This window comes from Phalangium opilio, unplaced genomic scaffold (genome assembly GCF_054372755.1).
Source record: "Phalangium opilio isolate 3A_F unplaced genomic scaffold, DU_Popi_V2 ptg000011l_1, whole genome shotgun sequence".
NCBI lineage: Eukaryota > Metazoa > Arthropoda > Arachnida > Opiliones > Phalangiidae > Phalangium > Phalangium opilio.
The window spans coordinates 6,820,342-6,844,540 of NW_028324147.1; the positions used below are offsets into that span (position 1 = coordinate 6,820,342).

Consider the following 24,199-nt stretch of genomic DNA (forward strand, 5'->3'; position numbering starts at 1 on the left):
TTTCAGTTTCGGAAAAAGAGCGCCTGATTTTTGGACGATCCAGCCTCTCGTTCATCATTGGTTTGTTTAAAAGCCGGGGCCCTAAGAGGAGGCGGGAAATTTAAACCAATCCGACGCTCGTGGTTCGAAACTAGGTGTGTTTTATAGCTCGAGGGAAGCCAATGGAACCACAATGGGTTCGGTTAAAAAACGAGAAGCACTTTATTTATCTTTACCGGCCTTAATAAAGTAATCACAGCCTTTTTTTAGGTCGATGTTTTTTTTACTTTTGTTACATGTATGACTAGTATACGCTTGATAAAACTATTATAATAGCAGTAACAATTGAATTTGCAATTACTTTAGACAAGTCTCCGTAGATGGGTGTTTTGTTGTATTGTGGTTGGAGTACGCCTTGTCTATGAATTGAATTATGGAGGTTTTATTGAATCGAGGCACAAATTCAAGGATGCACTGTATTATTCTCCATTCAATTTACTCATGGAGAAGGATATTAAACTGAAGATACAAAAGCATGGAAAACAACTCTTCTTATATCTCAGTGCTTGAAGCATTTTTTAACTTTGGCTTAATTCACTTGTACTCGCCACGCAATTTGTGGTTGGCATTTATTGTGTGATTAAATTAAATTATTCTTTTAATTTACGAGTTTTATATAGTATTGGCACCCCACGTTATCTTCCCATTAAAGTCAGTGCAGTGAAACGATGGAAGCTTCCGTTAATCTATTGAGAGGTCACTGGAAGAACCGTGTAACCTATTTTATGCTTATGTTTTATAATTTTCAAGCTTTAGAATTTGTAGAAAGGTTAAGTGTGGATTAGGGACCGGGATTTCTATGACAGGTAATTTCTTGTGAGGTGTCTAGAAAGAAGCTGTACGGAATTTGTTAGACCTCCTGACCCGTTTGTCAGTGCTATTAATTATAATAATAACAGGAGCTGATGAGCAGGAGTAACTACCGATCGCTGTGTAATAGCCCACTCGATCACGCGCTCACGGGCAAAAAGCTGCCCGCTCCTTCCAAAATCCTACTATCGCGCTATTTCAGGAACCGTGGTACAGCACGTCGTCGTGTTCCAAAAATAAATTGTTTTGTCTCCAACAAGTAAATAAACTAAGCAAATTTAGCACGTACCCTACTATGGAGTACTTATAAATTCTCCTAGGACGTATATCTCTTTACCGTTCAACCTCTCAGACTCTTACCACGGACGGTTACGTTAGGATGATCATAAATATCTTGCATATCGCGCCTTTTCTCTAGCCGCTCAAGCACTCCGGGATTTCGGCGCCATCTGGGAATAGAGCCTGGAGGTCGTTCTGTCGTCTGCTAATAAATGATATACGTTTAGAGATTTCACCTCCAGTATGTTTTAGCCCTCCTTGGTAAATGTGTAAATTTTAATGGTGGAGGTTTGTTTATGTTGTTTATTGTGTGTACTTTAATCAGCTATCAAGAATAAACAAAATAAATCTCTAAAATACAACTAAATTATAAGCTACAATAAATAAAAGTCGCCATGTTGCTGAAGATACAACGGAACCGTCAGTGTTAAAGTGAGTACTGTTCTATTCAACATTGGTCGGTACTTTCCATCTTTTATTTACCGAAGTTTGCATGGTTACTTTAATTAAAAATTATTTCATAATCCTAATGGAGAAGATATTAGTAACGATTTCAATTGTTCTCTTTGCAGATGAATATAAATTAAATTTAAGCCATTTTAATCAAGTTAAAACTTCTAATTGCTTCAAAATGATCGGCCACATGGAGAACTTTGTGTCTCAGTTGAAGAGCCGAAATGAGGAGGTTCGGTTGAAAGCAGCCAAAGACCTGCATCAATTTGTAACCACGGAACTACCAGAGATGGCTATTGAGAACGTAACATCCTTCATGGATGAATTTAACCATCACATCTTTGAGATGGTATCGAGTAGCGATATCAATGATAAGAAAGGAGGAATTCTGGCTATTGTTAATCTGATCGGAGTCGATGTTGGCAATACCCCGACTAGAAATAGTCGTTTCGCTAATTATCTGAGAAATTTATTGCCTTCGAATGATGTTAGCATTATGGAATTAACCGCATACGCTGTTGGAAGATTAGCGCTCGCTAGCGGAACTTATACAGCGGAGTATGTCGAGTTTGAAGTCAAGAGAGCCTTTGAATTTTTAGGACCTGATAGAAACGAAGGCAAAAGACACGCGGGGGTTAGAACTGTTTTTTAAATTGTATCATATGATGAAAGGCATTATTTTTAAGCGTAAAGTTCATATTTTTGCTTTTAGGTCCTAGTTCTTCGGGAATTGGCTGTTTCAACACCAACTCTTTTTTTCCAACAAGTTCAGCAGTTTTTTGATTGCATATTTAACGCGGTTCGCGACACTAAGCCAATGATTAGGGAAGCAGCTGTGGCTGCTCTGCAAGCAGCTTTGGTAGTTACCGCTCAGAGAGAAACAAAGGAATCGCAAAAACCCCAGTGGTATAAACAATGCTACGATGAAGTGGAGAAAGGTTTTGAAGATGTTCATCACAAGGAAAAAGGTGTTAATAGGGAAGATAGGATTCACGGGTCACTTCTGGTCATAAATGAACTCCTTAGATGCAGTAATATCGAAGGAGAGGTAAATATATTGTTTTTGGTTTATATTTTTTGTGGCTGGGCTTCTTAAACATATCGCAGAAACAATTGGACTTCAATTTATGTTATTAATTGTTCTTATGAAAAATTGCACAAAATGTAGTAATGCTCAAAAAAGAGCAAAAAAAAACTTTATTTCATCTCATATAACTCAAAAATATTTACACAACGAACAGTCAAGCTTGAAATCGGTTTCTTAGCTCAAACTATTGCACTACTGCTCATGGTAAAGCTAAAGCTCTTGAAAATGCAGATTTGCGAGTATATGCAAGAGTGTGCGCTTGTGTGTGAATGATTGCTTAAAAGTCGTTTTGCAATGATACATTGATTAAAAAAGTCTTACGGCACAAAATGTTACAAAGCTTAATGACCTTTCACAATACGCAGTAAAGCTTAAAACCTTTTCGCAATACGCATTAAAGCTTGAAAATCTTTTCACAATGCGTAGTGTAGCTTGAAAGTCATAGCATAATGCATAGTATAGCTTGAAAAATCTTGCGCAGTACGAAGTATATATTGAAAAAATCTTTGCACAGTGCGAAGTATATCTTGGAATAACTCTTCGCGCATTATGAAGTATAGCTTGAAAATCATTGCACAATACAAAGTAAAGGTTTAAAAATCTTTGCACAATACGAAGTAAAACGTTAAAAATCTATGCACAATTCGAAGGAAAGCGTCAAAAATTTATGCATAATGCAAAGTATAGCTTGAAAAATCTTTGCGCAATACAAAGTATAGCTTGAAACTTGAAAGATCTTCGAACAATAGAAAGTGTAGCTTCAAAGATCTTCGAACAATACAAAGTGTAGCTTGAAAAATCTTCGAACAATACAAAGTGTAGCTTGAAAATCATTGCACAAATACAAAAGTGTAGCTTGAAAATCATTGCACAATACGAAGTATGGCTTGAAAAATCATTGCACAATACAAAGTATAGCTTGCAAAAATCTTCGCGCGTTTCGAAGTATAGCTTGGAAATCTTTGAACACTTCAAAGTAAAGGTTTAAAAATCTTTGAACACTACAAAGTAAAGGTTGAAAAAATCTTTGAACACTACAAAGTAAAGGTTGAAAAAATCTTTGAACACTACAAAGTAAAGGTTGAAAAAATCTTTGAACACTACAAAGTAAAGGTTGAAAAAAATCTTTGAACAGTACAAAGTATGGCTTGAAAAATCTTTGCACAATACAAAGTATAGCTTGAAAAGTCTTTACACAATACGAAGTATAGCTTGAAAATTAAAATGAGTGAACAAAATGTTGTATATCTTAAAGAAATTTCAGAAAATGTTGTACAGCGTAAAACAAACAAAGTGTAACTCGAGCGTTACCTTATAAATCTTCGAATACGGCATTGTTTTCAGAAAATTCGTCAAGAGTTGGAGGAAATTACGTACCAACAAGCTTCCCATGATTCTGCCATTGGTCCTTACAATTTTTTGAAAGAATTAGGATCGGGATCTTTAACTAGAAGTTTTCGTGCTTTGCATCAACTTCACAGCCATAATTACGGGCACGGTTACCCTTACAAAACCAGCGCTATATCAGCCGTAGTTCGATATCATAAAGCCCTCGGCTTTTTCTCCGGAAACGCTTCTTCTCACAGACGTCTACCACTCTACGAAAGCAATACTTGCAAAGAATTAATGCGGGACAAGTTTGACGAAATCTGTCAACATGTAATTCGAGCTAAATTGATCCGCAATATTTACGTGCAACAAACGATATTGACCATTCTACCTCGTCTGGCTGCTTTTCAGAAATATACCTTTGTCAAATAGTTAAGTTAGTTTCGTTTGAAGATAACGTATCTTAGCTAACAATTTCCAAACGTTTTGTAGTCATTTGGCCGATTCCGTTAACTTCTTATTGGGATCATTAAGAAGGGAAAGAGAAAGAACTACCGCGTTTGTCTCCATTGGATTATTAGCGGTGGCCGTTGGTTCTGATATTAATCCTCATATTCCAAAGATTATGGAAGTTATTAGGGCTTGTTTGCCAGCGAAAGACGCTACTGCCAAGTATGATGGCTCATTTTACGCAATTACTTCGTAATGTTAGTTTAATTAATTAAGTTAGTTAATTATCTACGGATTACTAGGAGGAAAAGTGGTACTATGGACCCGGCAGTCTTCACTTGTATTAGCATGCTTGGTAGGGCAGTCGGTGTGACGATTAAGAATGATTTGAAGGATTTGTTGGAACCCATGATGGCAACTGGACTTAGTCCTTCATTGACGGCCGCTCTTAAGGAATTAGCCACTCAAATTCCCCAACTTAAGAAAGATATTCAGGATGGGTTATTAAAAATGTTGTCCTACATTCTTATGAAACGTTCCTTGAGACATCCTGGAATGCCTAAAAATATTCCCATTCCCGCACCACCATCTGGTAACCATGAACTAAAGGTGGAATTCATAAACGTCGGACGCAACGCAATTTAGTACAGGCAAAGGCAGGGCGTCGTGCGCAAAAGGCAGAAGTTTGCGCACGACGCCCTGCCTTTGCCTGTACTAAATTGCGTTGCGTCCGACGTTTATGAATTCCACCTTAAGTGTTTGATTATCTCGTATTCTCGTTAACATTATAACTTTAAAGCCGTCACTATGCTCGAATCGGATGTTCAAAGCATCACTTTAGCATTGAGGACTTTAGGAAGTTTTGATTTTCACGGATGTTCGTTAATGCAGTTTGTTCGACACTGCGCGGATTCTTGTCTTTCTAACGAACATAAAGAGATACGTTTGGAAGCAGTTCGAACTTGTTGTCGACTTTTATCACCGGCATTGCAGGTAAAAGTGAGTCGAAACCAAAGTTTTATTGAACTTAAGGACTTAGTATCATTTTTGGCTTCTTTCTTCGGGGTTTTTTTTTTTCAATCAGAATATGAAAACGAGCGGACGTTACAGCGCAACTTTGATGCAAACTGTACAAGATGTGCTCGGAAAGTTGCTTGTAGTTAGCGTTACCGATGCTGGTATATATTTTAATATTTCTCTGGGTTTGCGCAATTATTAAGGTAAGGTAACTGTCCGCAGATCCTGATGTTCGCTACTGCGTGCTAGCTTCGTTGGATGACAAATTTGACGGGCATTTGGCCCAGGCTGAGAACTTGAGTGCTTTATTCGTTGCTCTAAATGATGAGATGTTTGAGATTAGGGAATTGGCTCTTTGCACAATCGGACGATTGAGCGGTTTAAATCCGGCTTACGTAATGCCTTCTCTACGGAAAGTTTTAATTCAAATCCTGACAGAGTTGGAACACTCTGGAATGGGAAGGAATAAAGAACAAAGCGCTAAAATGTTGGGACATCTTGTTTCAAACGCACCGAGGTTGATCAGACCTTACATGGAACCCGTTTTGAAAGTAAATTCACCCTGATCTGATTTAAATTTGACCTTTAATTGTAATCTTCCACAGATTTTAATTCCCAAATTAAAAGATCCCGATCCAAACCCTGGCGTCTTAATTAGCGTCTTAGCGGCAGTTGGTGAATTGGCCCAAGTTAGTGGCCCTGAAATGATGAAATGGGTGGATGAACTTCTGCCCATTACCATGGATATGCTTCAAGACTCTTCGTCTCTCGCTAAACGAGAAGTTTCGTTATGGACTTTGGGTCAATTGGTGGAGAGTACTGGTTACGTGGTCGAACCCTATCACAAATATCCAGCGCTTTTGGAAGTCTTGCTTAATTTTTTAAAGACTGAACAATCCTCTAGTATTCGTCGTGAAGCCATAAGAGTTTTGGGACTCCTGGGTGCCTTGGATCCCTACAAACACAAAGTTAATTTGGGGGTTATTGACCATTCGGGAGAGTCGGGAGCCGTTTTGAGTTTGAGTGATACTGATCAAGATAGTCAAGGTAAACATTTTTTCGTCTATTTTGAAAGGAAATAGACAACAGCTGAAACAGTGTTCATACAAACCTGGAAAACTCAGGGAAATAAATAGTTGACAAAAAATTCAGGGAAATTAGTCGCAACTTTCAAGGCTCATAACTCTGGTTCTACTGGAGATACGGGGACGTCCTTTGAGTATGTTATAGTCCTATTTGCCCCCCATCTAACCATACTGAAAACTTAGGGCTACGACAAACAGGGGTCGAGTAATTAAGCAAAATGTTCTTAAACACACCCTCCATAGGATTAACGTTACATTAAACTTTGAAGGCTCATAACTCTGGTTCTATTAGAGATACGGGGACGTCCTTTGAGTATGTTATAGTCCAACTTATCCCCCATCCAACCATACTGAAAACTTAGGGCTACGACAAATAGGGGCCGAGTAATTAAGCAAAATGTTCTTAAACACACCCTCCATAGGATTAACGTTACACTTAACTTTGAAGGCTCATAACTCTGGTTCTATAAGAGATACGGGGACGTCCTTTGAGTATGTTGTAGTCCTATTTATCCCCCATCCAACCATACTGAAAACTTAGGGCTACGACAAACAGGGGTCGAGTAATTAAGCAAAATGTTCGTAAACATACCCTCCATAGGATTACCGTTACACTAAACTTTGAAGGCTCATAACTCTGGTTCTACTAGAGATACGGGGACGTCCTTTGAGTATGTTATAGTCCTATTTTCCCCCCCATCTAACGATACTTCAAACTTGGGGTTGCGTCAAAAACTCAGGGAAATATATTGAAAAAACGTGGAAACCTCGGGTAAATCGGTTTTCCGAAAGTTGTGTGAACCATGTGAAAGAAACCTATGAAAGGTTTACTTTTCATGACTTCAAAAAATGTTATGTTTATGATTGATTTAGAATTAAACGTCAGTGAAATGTTGGTTAACATGTCAAGTAGCTTGGAGGAATTTTACCCGGCAATTACAATTGCTACTTTGATGAAAATAATTCGAGACCCTTCTCTAACTCAACATCACACTATGGTGGTCCACGCTGTGACTTTTATTTTCAAGAGTTTAGGAATTAGATGCGTTCCTTATATTCATCAAGTCATGCCTTCTTTCTTACACGTCATACGAATGTCTGATCAAGCATTCAGAGAAGTTCGTGTTCTTTATTAATTATCCTTAATTAATGTTTAATACTTGAACATAATTATCATCAAATACTTCAACAGTTTTTATTCCAACAATTGGGTCAATTGATCATAATAGTTAAGCAGCACATTAGGAATTATCTTGACGGAATATTTAACCTAATTAAGGTTTGGTAGTTAGTTAACTTAAATCATAAATTGTTTTAACTGGTTACTAAGTTTAATTAAATTATTCTGTTAGGAATTTTGGACTCCTAATAGTAGCATGCAAGCTACGATTATTCTTTTGGTTGAAAATATAGTTTTGGCATTAGGAGCCGAGTTTAAAATCTTTCTTCCTCAATTGGTTCCCCATATTCTACGAGTTTTTGTTCACGATACTTCCCCTCAGAGAAACGTGACGGCTAAAATGCTCTTAGCTTTACAAAAGTTTAAATCAAACTTGGATGATTATTTGCATTTGATTTTACCGCCGATTGTTAAACTATTTGACGCGCCAGATGTACCGATTCCAGTTAGAAAGTTCGTAAACTTTGTTGTTAACTATATTCCAATTAGCCTAAGCTTATTCCTGATCAGCGCCACCTATCCATAGCGGCGACTTTGAGAACTACTGTAAATAATCGGCAAGCCAACCACTCCAGATGTCGCTAAAATCTGGTGACGTCATTTTTAGTAAGACCCCGAGAATGCCCGTCAGTGACGTCACCAGATTTTAGCGACATCTGATTGGCTTGACGATTACAGTAGTTCTCAAAGTCGCCGCTATGGGTAGGTGGCGCTGATCAGGAATAAGGCTAATTAATTTTCAGTTTTTTTAACAGAGTATATATTTATATTTTTCCAAAGGATTGCCCTCGAAACTGTAGATGTTTTATCGGAAACGTTAGACTTTACCGATTTTGCTTCTAAAATTATTCATCCGTTAGTCAGGACATTGGATACTTCTCCTGATCTTCGTTTGGTGAGTGGTGTTTTCGTATATTTTTCAATATATAGCGCGAGTATATTTGTTTTTATATCACCTGGTATTTGTAATCGTTAAAATTCAGAGCGTGTTTAACGTTAAATCATTGAAATTGAAATTTCTAGCCCGCAATGGACACTTTGTGTGCGGTAGTCCAGCAACTGGGTAAAAAATATCAAATTTTTATTCCGATGGTCAGCAAAATCTTGAACAAGCATCGTATAACTCATCAACGCTACGATGTTCAGATTGGTCGAATCATTAAGGTTAGTTTTGCAACCTTTTAAAGGGAGGGTGAAGTAGAAAATCAAGTCATTTTTTACCGATTCTTCTACTAATTATAAGACCAGTCTGCATAGTGAAACATTCAGGGAATATCTCTCTCCGAATGATTTTAAAATTCAAATTAGGTTCAGATTTTAAGGATAATTTTAAATAAGCCCCTCCTACCAATCGCGTAACGCCCTGCCTTTTTAATTAACAAAATTCTCGTGGCACGCTCCGTGTCTCGCGCCACGATTGTCACGTTGCGCGCCAAATTTTATCAAATCTCGTGATAAGTTTCATTCAACACGGAGCGTGCCACGAGAATTTTGTTAACAAAAAGGCAGGGCGTTGCGCGATTGGTCGGCAGTCCTTCTTTAAAATTATCCTTAAAATCGGAACCTAATTTGAATTTTAAAATCATTCGGAGACTGTATTTCCTGAATGTTTCACTATGCAGACTGGTCTTATAATTAGTAGAAGAATCGATAAAAAATCACTTGATTTTCTACTTCACCCTCCCTTTAAGCTTTTTTTTCATGCATGTGTCTGACAATTGTATATTCAGGGCTCAAATGTGGCTGAAGAAGAAAATGATCCGATAATGTCTATGAAAAAGAAAGAGACCAAGAAGAATACGACTGATCACGATCCCGCTTCTGGTAATTCGGAAACGGTACCGATCAAGAAACTGAACCTCAGTACGACAAATTTGCAAAGAGCTTGGGCTGCCACTAGACGAGTCTCTAAAGACGATTGGTTAGAATGGTTACGACGCCTCAGTATTGAATTATTGAAAGAGTCCCCTTCACCTTCACTGCGATCTTGTTGGGCCTTGGCCCAAGCTTATAACCAGCTTCCAAAGTATGTTTTGAACATAAACGGTGGTGGTTAACATAGATCTTTGTACGTATGTATCCTTTTCTTTAACAGAGATCTCTTTAATGCCGCATTCCTTTCGTGTTGGACTGAACTTCACGAACAGCAGCAGGCCGAGTTAATCAATTCCCTAACTCAAGCCCTAACTGCCCAAGATTTACCCGAAATCACGCAAACCCTTTTGAATTTGGCGGAATTCATGGAACATTGCGATAAAGGGCCTTTGCCATTGAACGCGGTCTTGTTAGGAGAACGCGCCATGAAATGTCGAGCTTACGCCAAAGCATTGCATTATAAGGAAGAGGAGTTTCCCGATGGTCCAACTACCGATGTCCTTGAAGCTCTCATTAGTATTAACAATAAGTTGCAACAGCCCGAGGCCGCTGCCGGGGTTTTGGAATATACCATGAAAAATCATCAAACTGATTTGGTAAGAATTCATTTTTTAAGTTTTAGGCGAGGGGTCGGACGTTCGGCATTTTAGTGTAAGGGATTTTGAGATTTCAAGATTTCGACCAAGATTTTGAGATTTTGCCCCAGATTTTGAGATTCTGACTGAGATTTTAGAAATCTTGAAATCTAGTCCAAGATTTTAAGATTTCGGGATTTTCAATGAGATTTTCAGATTTTGAACGCGATTTCCAGATTTCGAAGGAGATTTCGGGATTTTGAAGGAGATTTTCAGATTTTGAAGGAGATTTTCAGATTTTGAATTAGATTTTCAGATTTTGAAGGAGATTTTCAGATTTTGAAGGAGATTTTCAGATTTTGAAGGAGATTTTCAGATTTTGAAGGAGATTTTCAGATTTTGAATTAGATTTTCAGATTTTGAAGGAGATTTTCAGATTTCGAGGAGATTTTCAGATTTCGAGGAGATTTTCAGATTTTGAAGGAGATTTCGGGATTTTGAAGGAGATTTTCAGATTTCGAGGAGATTTTCAGATTTCGAAGGAGATTTCGGGATTTTGAAGGAGATTTCGGGATTTTGAAGGAGATTTCGGGATTTTGAAGGAGATTTCGGGATTTTGAAGGAGATTTTCAGATTTTGAAGGAGATTTTCAGATTTTGAAGGAGATTTTCAGATTTTGAAGGAGATTTTCAGATTTTGAAGGAGATTTTCAGATTTCGAGGAGATTTTCAGATTTCGAGGAGATTTTCAGATTTCGAGGAGATTTTCAGATTTTGAAGGAGATTTCGGGATTTTGAAGGAGATTTTCAGATTTCGAGGAGATTTTCAGATTTTGAAGGAGATTTCGGGATTTTGAAGGAGATTTTCAGATTTCGAGGAGATTTTCAGATTTTGAAGGAGATTTCGGGATTTTGAAGGAGATTTTCAGATTTCGAGGAGATTTTCAGATTTTGAAGGAGATTTCGGGATTTTGAAGGAGATTTTCAGATTTCGAGGAGATTTTCAGATTTCGAGGAGATTTTCAGATTTCGAAGGAGATTTCGGGATTTTGAAGGAGATTTTCAGATTTTGAAGGAGATTTTCAGATTTTGAAGGAGATTTTCAGATTTTGAAGGAGATTTTCAGATTTTGAAGGAGATTTTCAGATTTTGAAGGAGATTTTCAGATTTTGAAGGAGATTTTCAGATTTTGAAGGAGATTTTCAGATTTCGAGGAGATTTTCAGATTTCGAAGAGATTTTCAGATTTCGAGAAGATTTTCAGATTTAAATATTTTAGGGTTGAGATTTCGGGATTTTACGTTAAGATTTCGGGATTTTAATGTGAGATTTTGGGATTTTAGGTGAAGATTTCGGGATTTTCAGATTTTACGGTAGAGATTTTGGGATTTTCAGATTTTACGGTAGAGATTTTGGGATTTTTAGATTTTGACGTGAGATTTTGGGATTTTTAGATTTTGACGTGAGATTTCGGGATTTTGAGATTTTAAGGGTAAGATTTCGGGATTTCGAGATTTTCGAGAGAGATTTTAATAGATTTCAAACAAACTGTACGGGATTTTGACAAACGTCCGACCCCTCGGTTTTAGGTGTTTACGCTTTGTACTTAATCTTTCATTTGGCAATTCTAGAAAGTGAAAGAACGGTGGTACGAAACTCTTCATGATTGGGAAAATGCTTTAAAAGCCTACCAGCACGGAGCTGAACAAAATCAAAATGATATGGAACTGGTCTTGGGTCAAATGAGGTGCTTGGAAGTCTTGGGTGAATGGTCCAACCTTCACGAATTGGCTGGAAAGACATGGGGCAAAGTAGGCGAACAAGATCAACAGAAAATGGCACGAATGGCTGCCGCAGCCGCTTGGGGTTTAGGAGACTGGGAGAGTATGGAAAAGTACACCAACTTTATACCCAGAGACACGACAGATGGTGCTTTCTATCAAGCTGTCTTGGCTGTTTATCAAGACAAGTTTCAGATAGCTCAAGGGGTAAGTTGGGAATGCAATCTATAGCTCGGAAAGATATAAATCGCGTCGTCTATGGCTCAAGTTGGTATAAGTCGCGTGGCCTATGGCTCAGATTGGTTGAAGTCGCGTCATCTTTGGCTCAAATTGGTTGAAGTCGCGTCATCTTTGGCTCAAATTGGTTGAAGTCGCGTCGTCTTTGGCTCAAGTTGGTATAAGTCGCGTCATCAATGGCTCAAATTGGTTGAAGTCGCGTCATCCATGGCTCAAATTGGTTGAAGTCGCGTCGTCTTTGGCTCAAGTTGGTATAAGTCGCGTCATCAATGGCTCAAATTGGTTGAAGTCGCGTCATCTATGGCTCAAGTTGGTTGAAGTCGCGTCATCTATGGCTCAAATTGGTATAAGTCGCGTCATCTTTGGCTCAAGTTGGTTGAAGTCGCGTCATCTTTGGCTCAAGTTGGTTGAAGTCGCGTCATCTTTGGCTCAAGTTGGTATAAGGCGCGTTGCCTATGGCTCAAATTAGTTGAAGTCGCGTCGTCTATGGTTCAAGTTGGTATAAGTTGCGTCGGCTATTGGTTAATTTTTGTGTAATTTATTTGCCAGTACGTTGACAATGCCCGTGATCTTTTGGACACCGATTTAACTGCCATGGCTGGGGAAAGTTACAGCCGAGCTTACGGGGCCATGGTTCATGTTCAAATGCTATCCGAACTAGAAGAAGTCATTCAGTACAAACTAATTCCTGAACGAAGGGATGCCATCAAGCAGAAATGGTGGGACCGTCTTCAGGGTTGCCAACGAGTTGTTGAAGATTGGCAAAAGATACTTCAAGTTCATTCCTTGGTTGTTAGTCCTCAAGAGGACATGAGAACTTGGTTGAAATACGCCAGTTTGTGTCGCAGAGCTGGAAGATTGGCTTTGTCCCATCGTACCTTGACAATGCTTTTAGGAACTGATCCTTCTACTCAACCAGGGGTGACGTTGCCCGTATCTCACCCTAGAGTTACATTCGCTTACATTAAACATATGTGGAAGAATAGTCAGAAGCAGGATGCTTTTTCGCAACTTTTATTGTTCGTACAAACGGCCTTGCATCCGCAGAATGTGCATTTGCTTTCACCAGATGATTCCCAACAAAGAATTGAGATTAACAAGCTGTTGGCCAAGTAAGTGTTTTTAAACGCACCATCTTATAGAGTAATGGCACCTACTTGCCTTTGACTGTATTAATCTTTATGGGTAGTTAACATGGAGTGCCACTACTCTATAGAGTAATGGCACCTACTTGCCTTTGACTGTATTAATCTCTATGGGTAGTTAACATGGAGTGCCACTACTCTATAGAGTAACGGCACCTACTTGCCTTTGACTGTATTAATCTCTATGGGTAGTTAACATGGAGTGCCACTACTCTATAGAGTAACGGCACCTACTTGCCTTTGACTGTATTAAGCTCTATGGGTAGTTAACATGGAGTGCCACTTCTCTATAGAGTAATGGCACCTACTTGCCTTTGACTGTATTAAGCTCTATGGGTAGTTAACATGGAGTGCCACTACTCTATAGAGTAATGGCACCTACTTGCCTTTGACTGTATTAAGCTCTATGGGTAGTTAACATGGAGTGCCACTACTCTATAGAGTAATGGCACCTACTTGCCTTTGACTGTATTAATCTCTATGGGTAGTTAACATGGAGTGCCACTACTCTATAGAGTAACGGCACCTACTTGCCTTTGACTGTATTAATCTCTATGGGTAGTTAACATGGAGTGCCACTACTCTATAGAGTAACGGCACCTACTTGCCTTTGACTGTATTAAGCTCTATGGGTAGTTAACATGGAGTGCCACTACTCTATAGAGTAATGGCACCTACTTGCCTTTGACTGTATTAAGCTCTATGGGTAGTTAACATGGAGTGCCACTACTCTATAGTTGGGATGGGATCGATGTTTGTGAACACGCTAATCTGTTTTCAGATGCTACCTCAAACTTGGTGAGTGGCAAGAAAACCTTCAAGGAATTAATGAAACCTCAATTCCAATGATTCTACAATATTACGCCGCGTCTACTGAGCATGACAATAATTGGTACAAGGCTTGGCACGCTTGGGCGTACATGAATTTTGAAGCTGTACTCTTCTACAAACACTGCAATGATTCTCAAACTCCGGCTAATGCAAATTTGGTGGCAGCTGCTGAAATAGCGGCTAATTTTGAAAGTGAACCGACTTCTTTGGGAAATTCTGGATTGGTAAGTTGAAGTTAAAAATTCAAACTGTTCTGGTTTAAAATTTTTAAATCTGATGTCGTTTTTTTTTTAAATCTGATGTCGTTTTTTTTTTAAATCTGATGTCGTTTTTTTTTTCTAAGACTTCGCAGCATATTCATGACTTTACTGTACCAGCTGTGCAAGGATTTTTCCGTTCTATCGCTTTATCTGATGGTAGTTCTTTACAAGACACATTGAGGTTGCTTACTTTGTGGTTTGACTATGGACAATGGCCCGAAGTTTGCAATGCTTTAGTGGAAGGACTCAAAACGGTTCCTATTGAAACCTGGCTTCAGGTTAGTTTTTGAGGTCTATTTCGGGTTAGTTTGAGGTCTATTTCCGGTAGGTTTGAGGTCTATTTCGGGTTTGTTTGAGGTCTATTTCGGGTAGGTTTGAGGTCTATTTCAAGTAGGTTTGAGGTCTATTTCAAGTAGGTTTGAGGTCTATTTCGGGTAGGTTTGAGGTCTATTTCGGGTAGGTTTGAGGTCTATTTCAAGTAGGTTTGAGGTCTATTTCGGGTAGGTTTGAGGTCTATTTCGGGTAGGTTTGAGGTCTATTTCGGGTAGGGTTGAGGTCTATTTCAAGTAGGTTTGAGGTCTATTTCAAGTAGGTTTGAGGTCTATTTCGGGTAGGTTTGAGGTCTATTTCAAATAGGTTTGAGGTCTATTTCGGGTAGGTTTGAGGTCTATTTCAAGTAGGTTTGAGGTCTATTTCGGGTAGGTTTGAGGTCTATTTCAAGTAGGTTTGAGGTCTATTTCGGGTAGGTTTGAGGTCTATTTCAAGTAGGTTTGAGGTCTATTTCAAGTAGGTTTGAGGTCTATTTCGGGTAGGTTTGAGGTCTATTTCAAGTAGGTTTGAGGTCTATTTCAAGTAGGTTTGAGGTCTATTTCGGGTAGGTTTGAGGTCTATTTCAAGTAGGTTTGAGGTCTATTTCGGGTAGGTTTGAGGTCTATTTCGGGTAGGTTTGAGGTCTATTTCAAGTAGGTTTGAGGTCTATTTCGGGTAGGTTTGAGGTCTATTTCGGGTAGGTTTGAGGTCTATTTCGGGTAGGTTTGAGGTCTATTTCGGGTAGGTTTGAGGTCTATTTCAAGTAGGTTTGAGGTCTATTTCAAGTAGGTTTGAGGTCTATTTCGGGTAGGTTTGAGGTCTATTTCAAGTAGGTTTGAGGTCTATTTCCGGTAGGTTTGAGGTCTATTTCCGGTAGGTTTGAGGTCTATTTCGGGTTAGTTTGAGGTCTATTTCGGGTAGGTTTGAGGTCTATTTCAAGTAGGTTTGAGGTCTATTTCGGGTAGGTTTGAGGTCTATTTCGGGTAGGTTTGAGGTCTATTTCGGGTAGGTTTGAGGTCTATTTCGGGTAGGTTTGAGGTCTATTTCAAGTAGGTTTGAGGTCTATTTCAAGTAGGTTTGAGGTCTATTTCGGGTAGGTTTGAGGTCTATTTCAAGTAGGTTTGAGGTCTATTTCGGGTAGGTTTCAGGTCTATTTCGGGTAGGTTTGAGGTCTATTTCCGGTAGGTTTGAGGTCTATTTCAAGTAGGTTTGAGGTCTATTTCGGGTAGGTTTCAGGTCTATTTCGGGTAGGTTTGAGGTCTATTTCCGGTAGGTTTGAGGTCTATTTCAAGTAGGTTTGAGGTCTATTTCGGGTAGGTTTGAGGTCTATTTCGGGTAGGTTTGAGGTCTATTTCCGGTAGGTTTGAGGTCTATTTCCGGTAGGTTTGAGGTCTATTTCGGGTTAGTTTGAGGTCTATTTCGGGTAGGTTTGAGGTCTATTTCAAGTAGGTTTGAGGTCTATTTCGGGTAGGTTTGAGGTCTATTTCGGGTAGGTTTGAGGTCTATTTCGGGTAGGTTTGAGGTCTATTTCGGGTAGGTTTGAGGTCTATTTCGGGTAGGTTTGAGGTCTATTTCAAGTAGGTTTGAGGTCTATTTCGGGTAGGTTTGAGGTCTATTTCGGGTAGGTTTGAGGTCTATTTCAAGTAGGTTTGAGGTCTATTTCGGGTAGGTTTGAGGTCTATTTCCGGTAGGTTTGAGGTCTATTTCCGGTAGGTTTGAGGTCTATTTCGGGTTAGTTTGAGGTCTATTTCGGGTAGGTTTGAGGTCTATTTCGGGTAGGTTTGAGGTCTATTTCGGGTAGGTTTGAGGTCTATTTCAAGTAGGTTTGAGGTCTATTTCAAGTAGGTTTGAGGTCTATTTCGGGTAGGTTTGAGGTCTATTTCGGGTAGGTTTGAGGTCTATTTCAAGTAGGTTTGAGGTCTATTTCGGGTAGGTTTGAGGTCTATTTCGGGTAGGTTTGAGGTCTATTTCAAGTAGGTTTGAGGTCTATTTCAAGTAGGTTTGAGGTCTATTTCGGGTAGGTTTGAGGTCTATTTCAAGTAGGTTTGAGGTCTATTTCGGGTAGGTTTGAGGTCTATTTCAAGTAGGTTTGAGGTCTATTTCGGGTAGGTTTTGAGGTCTATTTCGGGTAGGTTTGAGGTCTATTTCGGGTAGGTTTGAGGTCTATTTCAAGTAGGTTTGAGGTCTATTTCAAGTAGGTTTGAGGTCTATTTCGGGTAGGTTTGAGGTCTATTTCAAGTAGGTTTGAGGTCTATTTCGGGTAGGTTTGAGGTCTATTTCAAATAGGTTTGAGGTCTATTTCGGGTAGGTTTGAGGTCTATTTAAGTAGGTTTGAGGTCTATTTCGGGTAGGTTTGAGGTCTATTTCAAGTAGGTTTGAGGTCTATTTCGGGTAGGTTTGAGGTCTATTTCAAGTAGGTTTGAGGTCTATTTCAAGTAGGTTTGAGGTCTATTTCGGGTAGGTTTGAGGTCTATTTCGGGTAGGTTTGAGGTCTATTTCGGGTAGGTTTGAGGTCTATTTCGGGTAGGTTTGAGGTCTATTTCAAGTAGGTTTGAGGTCTATTTCAAGTAGGTTTGAGGTCTATTTCAAGTAGGTTTGAGGTCTATTTCAAGTAGGTTTGAGGTCTATTTCGGGTAGGTTTCAGGTCTATTTCGGGTAGGTTTGAGGTCTATTTCCGGTAGGTTTGAGGTTTATTTCCGGTAGGTTTGAGGTCTATTTCGGGTTAGTTTGAGGTCTATTTCGGGTAGGTTTGAGGTCTATTTCAAGTAGGTTTGAGGTCTATTTCGGGTAGGTTTGAGGTCTATTTCGGGTAGGTTTGAGGTCTATTTCGGGTAGGTTTGAGGTCTATTTCGGGTAGGTTTGAGGTCTATTTCAAGTAGGTTTGAGGTCTATTTCAAGTAGGTTTGAGGTCTATTTCGGGTAGGTTTGAGGTCTATTTCAAGTAGGTTTGAGGTCTATTTCGGGTAGGTTTCAGGTCTATTTCGGGTAGGTTTGAGGTCTATTTCCGGTAGGTTTGAGGTCTATTTCCGGTAGGTTTGAGGTCTATTTCCGGTAGGTTTGAGGTCTATTTCGGGTTAGTTTGAGGTCTATTTCGGGTAGGTTTGAGGTCTATTTCGGGTAGGTTTGAGGTCTATTTCAAGTAGGTTTGAGGTCTATTTCAAGTAGGTTTGAGGTCTATTTCGGGTAGGTTTGAGGTCTATTTCGGGTAGGTTTGAGGTCTATTTCAAGTAGGTTTGAGGTCTATTTCGGGTAGGTTTGAGGTCTATTTCAAGTAGGTTTGAGGTCTATTTCGGGTAGGTTTGAGGTCTATTTCGGGTAGGTTTGAGGTCTATTTCAAGTAGGTTTGAGGTCTATTTCGGGTAGGTTTCAGGTCTATTTCCGGTAGGTTTGAGGTCTATTTCCGGTAGGTTTGAGGTTTATTTCCGGTAGGTTTGAGGTCTATTTCGGGTTAGTTTGAGGTCTATTTCGGGTAGGTTTGAGGTCTATTTCAAGTAGGTTTGAGGTCTATTTCGGGTAGGTTTGAGGTCTATTTCGGGTAGGTTTGAGGTCTATTTCGGGTAGGTTTGAGGTCTATTTCGGGTAGGTTTGAGGTCTATTTCAAGTAGGTTTGAGGTCTATTTCAAGTAGGTTTGAGGTCTATTTCGGGTAGGTTTGAGGTCTATTTCGGGTAGGTTTGAGGTCTATTTCAAGTAGGTTTGAGGTCTATTTCGGGTAGGTTTGAGGTCTATTTCAAGTAGGTTTGAGGTCTATTTCGGGTAGGTTTGAGGTCTATTTCGGGTAGGTTTGAGGTCTATTTCAAGTAGGTTTGAGGTCTATTTCGGGTAGGTTTGAGGTCTATTTCGGGTAGGTTTGAGGTCTATTTCGGGTAGGTTTGAGGTCTATTTCGGGTAGGTTTGAGGTCTATTTCAAGTAGGTTTGAGGTCTATTTCGGGTAGGTTTGAGGTCTATTTCGGGTAGGTTTGAGGTTTATTTCGGGTAGGTTTGAGGTCTATTTCAAGTAGGTTTGAGGTCTATTTCCGGTAGGTTTGAGGTCTATTTCGGGTTTGTTTGAGGTCTATTTCGGGTAGGTTTGAGGTCTATTTCAAGTAGGTTTGAGGTCTATTTCAAGTAGGTTTGAGGTCTATTTCGGGTTTGTTTGAGGTCTATTTCGGGTTTGTTTGAGGTCTATTTCGGGTAGGTTTGAGGTCTATTTCAAGTAGGTTTGAGGTCTATTTCAAGTAGGTTTGAGGTCTATTTCAAGTAGGTTTGAGGTCTATTTCAAGTAGGTTTAATATCAATTATCGAACTATTTAATTCTTTCAAATAAGGTTATTCCTCAACTAATCGCTCGCATTGACACCCCGCGTCATCTTGTGGGCCGTTTAATCCATCAATTACTAATGGACATTGGAAAGCAACATCCGCAAGCGTTAATCTACCCATTGACAGTCGCCTCGAAATCAACTGCTGCAGCTCGACACAGCGCCGCCAGTAAAATCTTAAAGAGCATGTGCGAACATAGCAACACTTTGGTACAACAAGCCATGATGGTCAGTGAAGAGTTGATTAGAGTGGCGATACTCTGGCACGAATTATGGCACGAAGGTTTGGAAGAAGCCTCTCGTTTGTATTTTGGCGAAAGAAACGTTAAGGGAATGTTCACCACCTTGGAACCATTACACGCCATGATGGAAAGAGGACCCCAGACCTTGAAGGAAATATCCTTTAATCAGGCTTACGGGCGGGAGTTGATGGAGGCCCAAGAATGGTGTAAAAAATACCAACGCTCCGGGAATGTTAAAGGTATGTTTTGAATTAACTTCTAATATTTAAAGGGAGGGTGAAGTGGAAAATCAAGTGATTTTTTATCGATTTTTCTACTAATTATAAGACCAGTCTGCGTAGTGAAACATTCAGGAAATACTGATTCCGAATGATTTTAAAATTCAAATTAGGTTCAGATTTTAATTAAGGATAATTTTAAAGAAGGTCCTCCGACCAATCGCGTAACGCCCTGCCTTTTTGTTTACAAAATTCTCGTGGCACGCTCCGTGTCGAATGAAATTTATCACGAGATTTGATAAAATTAGGCGCGCGTCGTGATAATCGTGGCGCGAGACACGGAACGTGCCACGAGAATTTTGTTAACAAAAAGGCAGGGCGTTACGCGATTGGTCGGAGGACCTTCTTTAAAATTATCCTTAAAATCTGAACCTAATTTGAATTAATTTTAAAATCATTCGGAACTGGTATTTCCTGAATGTTTCACTATGCAAACTGGTCTTAAAATTGGTAGAAGAATCGATAAAAAATCACTTGATTTTCCTTTTCACCCTCCCTTTAAAGCTCCCTTAGCAGCGTGTTACTATGGGAATTTCGCGTTGTTTCAAATGTAAATGACAAAAATGTTGAGTGTAGAATTTCCCTTTAAAGATTTGACTCAAGCTTGGGACCTGTACTACCACGTTTTTAGAAGAATTTCGAAACAGCTACCTCAATTGACATCCCTTGAACTTAAATTTGTCTCTCCGAAGTTATTGATTTGCCATGATTTAGAATTGGCTGTACCCGGAAGTTATAATCCCTCTCAACCAGTCATACGTATCGCTAGAGTCGAGAGCTCTTTGCAAGTCATTACCAGCAAGCAAAGACCCAGGAAGTTGACCATAAAAGGAAGTAATGGTAAAGACTTCATGTTCCTTTTGAAAGGTCACGAGGATTTGAGACAGGATGAAAGAGTCATGCAGTTGTTTGGACTAGTCAATACGTTGTTGATCAATGATCCTGACACTTTCAGGCGAAATTTAACGTAAATCCCTCCCTTGGTAGTTAATTTATGACGCGCTTCTTCTATATTAATGTGTGTTGTTTCTTCATTAAAGTATTCAGCGCTACGCAGTCATTCCTCTTTCAACAAACAGCGGTTTAATTGGCTGGGTTCCTCATTGCGATACTTTGCACACTTTAATCCGTGATTATCGTGACAAAAAGAAAATTCTCTTGAATATTGAGCACAGAATTATGCTAAGGGTGAGATCATTATTATTTTAACTATTCGCGAATATCGGGGTTAACTCTTCGCGAATGTCGGGGTTAACTCTTCGCGAATGTCGGGGTTAACTCTTCGCGAATGTCGGGGTTAACTCTTCGCGAATGTCGGGGGTTAACTGTTCGCGAATGTCGGGGTTAACTGTTCGCGAATGTCGGGGTTAACTGTTCGCGAATGTCGGGGTTAACTGTTCGCGGATGTCGGGGTTAACTCTTCGCGAATGTCGCGGTTAACTATTCGCGAATGTCGGGGTTAACTCTTCGCGAATGTCGGGGTTAACTATTGGCGAATGTCGTGGGTTAACTATTGGCGAATGTCGGGGTTAACTCTTCGCGAATGTCGGGGTTAACTATTGGCGAATGTCGGGGTTAACTATTGCGCGAATGTCGGGGTTATCTATTGGCGAATGTCGGGGTTATCTATTGGCGAATGTCGTGGGTTAACTATTGGCGAATGTCGGGGTTTAACTATTGGCGAATGTCGGGGTTAACTCTTCGCGAAAGTCGGGGTTAACTCTTCGCGAATGTCGGGGTTAACTCTTCGCGAATGTCGGGGTTAACTCTTCGCGAATGTCGGGGTTAACTCTTCGCGAATGTCGGGGTTAACTATTGGCGAATGTCGTGGGTTAACTATTGGCGAATGTCGGGGTTAACTCTTCGCGAATGTCGGGGTTAACTCTTCGCAAATGTCGGGGTTAACTCTTCGCGAATGTCGGGGTTAACTATTGGCGAATGTCGTGGGTTAACTATTGGCGAATGTCGGGGTTAACTCTTCGCGAATGTCGGGGTTAACTCTTGGCGAATGTCGGGGTTAACTATTGCGCGAATGTCGGGGTTATCTATTGGCGAATGTCGTGGGTTAACTATTGGCGAATGTCGGGGTTTAACTATTGGCGAATGTCGGGGTTAACTCTTCGCGAAAGTCGGGGTTAACTCTTCGCGAATGTCGGGGTTAACTCTTCGCGAATGTCGCGGTTAACTCTTCGCGAATGTCGGGGTTAACACTTCACGAGTAATAGGGTAGTAAAACATTTACCATGCCTAACTATTTGGTATAAACTATTCAATTCGGTATTTGATAAGGAATTTTTTTTCTTTGCTTAACAAAGATGGCTCCAGACTACGATCACTTAACACTAATGCAAAAAGTGGAAGTTTTTGAAATGGCCCTAGAACATACTAACGGGGATGATTTAGCGAAACTACTCTGGTTAAAGAGTCCCAGTTCGGAAGTTTGGTTTGATCGTCGAACTAACTACACTAGATCCTTAGCAGTCATGTCCATGGTTGGATACGTCCTGGGTTTGGGAGATAGACATCCCTCTAATTTGATGTTAGATCGACTGAGCGGCAAAATTTTGCACATTGATTTCGGGGATTGCTTCGAAGTTGCCATGACTAGGGAGAAATTCCCTGAAAAAATCCCATTCCGATTAACTCGAATGTTGATAAACGCGATGGAAGTGACTGGAATCGAAGGAACTTATCATATGACTTGTCAAAAAGTTATGAAAGTCTTGAGAGAGAATAAGGACAGTCTTATGGCGGTTTTGGAAGCCTTTGTCTATGATCCGTTGCTTAATTGGAGACTTATGGACAGTAAGTTTATATGTTTTGATAAGTTACGACAGAAGTGAGATGAGACTAGAAGTGAAGGGCTCTAGCATTGATAGTAGATCCTGGCACTAGTGAATAAATTTGAGGATTTTTTTGCCGCTTCCATCGCGCCTACACTAGAGAGAAAAAAATTGGTCGAGTTCCAAAAACATTTCCTACCCCCTTCCCCTCAACCTAAAGCCGCGGAACACGGACGCGGGTGCTTGAATCTAGTTCGGCCGTCTACCACCGCGAGCGTCTCACGTTTTGGAGGGGAAATTCTGAAACCGCCACCAGAGGGCCAACCGTTGGTGTGTTATCAAGAATATTCACTTTCGCCGAGTGAATTAAGAATTTGGTTAGCTCAGTACTTCTGGTCTCATCTCACTTCTGGTTACGATAAATTTTAAGCTTGTGTTCGGTAAAAACACTTGCGTAATTGTTTGTAGCTCAACCGAAAGCTAAACACTCAAAAACTAGAAGTGATTCGGCTTCGTCTAGTCAGGAACAAGGAGGCAATTAAAAATTATTATTTAATTTAATTATTTTAAACTTTGTTATTAAATTTAAATTTCAAATTTGTAAATTTTTAAGATATTTTGGAGAATGTTGACGTTAATTCGCAACCAGTTGTGAAAAAGTCCGATTTAGAATCAAGTTTGGGAGGTACTTAGTTTACTTTAATCTTACTTAATTAATTAGTTAATTTTAATTTGTTTAAACTCTGAATTAAATTTCGTGGGTTTTTTTTGTAAGTAGAAGTGGGAACAAATCAGCCTGAAGCCTTGAACAAGAAAGCCTTAGCTATTTTGAACCGTGTTAGGGATAAACTGACCGGTCGAGATTTTGTTCAGGATGAAATGTTAGAAGTTGCCCAACAAGTTGATTTGCTTATCAAACAAGCCACGTCGCACGAAAATCTATGCCAGTGTTATATCGGATGGTAAATATCATAAAATTTAATTTAATTATCATTAAAATTGTCGAAATAACTTGTTAAAGGGAGGGTGAAGTAGAAAATCAAGTGATTTTTTATCGATTCTTCTACTAATTATAAGACCAGTCTGCATAGTGAAACATTCAGGAAATACAGATTCCGAATGATTTTAAAATTCAAATTAGGTTCAGATTTTAAGGATAATTTTATAGAAGGTCCTCCGGCCAATCGCGTAACGCCCTGCCTTTTTGTTAACAAAATTCTCGTGGCACGCTCCGTGTCTCGCGCCACAATTATCACGTCGCGCGGGAATTTTATCAAATCTCGTGATAAATTTCATTCAACGCGGAACGTGCCACGAGAATTTTGTTAACAAAAAGGCAGGGCGTTACGTGATTGGTCGGAGGGGCTTATTTAAAATTATCCTTAAAATCTGAACCTAATTTGAATTTTAAAATCATTCGGAATCTGTATTTCATGAATGTTTCACTATATGCAGACTGGTCTTAAAATTAGTAGAAGAATCGATAAAAAATCACTTGATTTTCTACTTCACCCTCCCTTTAAGGGCTTGAGTTAATGCGATTGGTTAAATCTTTGTCAGGTGTCCATTCTGGTAGATAAAAGTACTGGAATTAGCGCTTAATTCCCTTCCCTAAAAGTCTTTATCAGTTCAAAGTAAGTTTTAGCGGTACTAACGTACCGTTTACTTTAGATAACTATTATCTCTAGTGACTATCTATCGCCATACTACAGAGTTTAGAAATTGTATATAATATAAATACTGGAGTTAAATTTGCATAAATAATTGAAATTTATTAAATGAAATGCTAATTTTACAATGTAATGTAAGGAATGTGCTTCAGATGCAATTAAAATTCAATTTGAACAATTTGGAA

General features: G+C 39.5%; 1 protein-coding gene across 4 annotated transcripts; it reads left to right on the forward strand.

Moving 5' to 3' along the window:
• The first annotated feature begins 1,348 nt into the window (after positions 1-1,348).
• On the forward strand, positions 1,349-24,192 carry mTor (serine/threonine-protein kinase Tor). 4 transcript variants are annotated; one of them, XM_089859432.1, is made up of 29 exons: positions 1,349-1,560; positions 1,701-2,215; positions 2,294-2,629; positions 4,013-4,428; positions 4,490-4,669; positions 4,750-5,039; positions 5,247-5,446; positions 5,532-5,625; positions 5,687-6,015; positions 6,070-6,511; positions 7,423-7,667; positions 7,742-7,828; positions 7,902-8,182; positions 8,510-8,624; positions 8,753-8,893; positions 9,460-9,755; positions 9,825-10,200; positions 11,809-12,165; positions 12,745-13,307; positions 14,122-14,395; positions 14,515-14,709; positions 19,048-19,522; positions 20,153-20,528; positions 20,602-20,749; positions 21,877-22,366; positions 22,813-22,878; positions 22,958-23,029; positions 23,120-23,306; positions 23,905-24,192. In XM_089859432.1, the coding sequence occupies exons 2-29, from the start codon at positions 1,760-1,762 to the stop codon at positions 23,918-23,920; spliced, it is 7,503 nt and encodes a 2,500-aa protein (XP_089715558.1). In that variant the 5' UTR covers positions 1,349-1,560; positions 1,701-1,759; the 3' UTR covers positions 23,921-24,192. The 4 variants fall into 4 exon arrangements, with proteins under 4 accessions (XP_089715558.1, XP_089715574.1, XP_089715565.1 ...); XM_089859448.1 differs by having other exon boundaries at positions 5,247-5,440; XM_089859439.1 differs by having other exon boundaries at positions 1,351-1,560; positions 23,123-23,306.
• Positions 24,193-24,199: the final 7 nt, after the last annotated feature.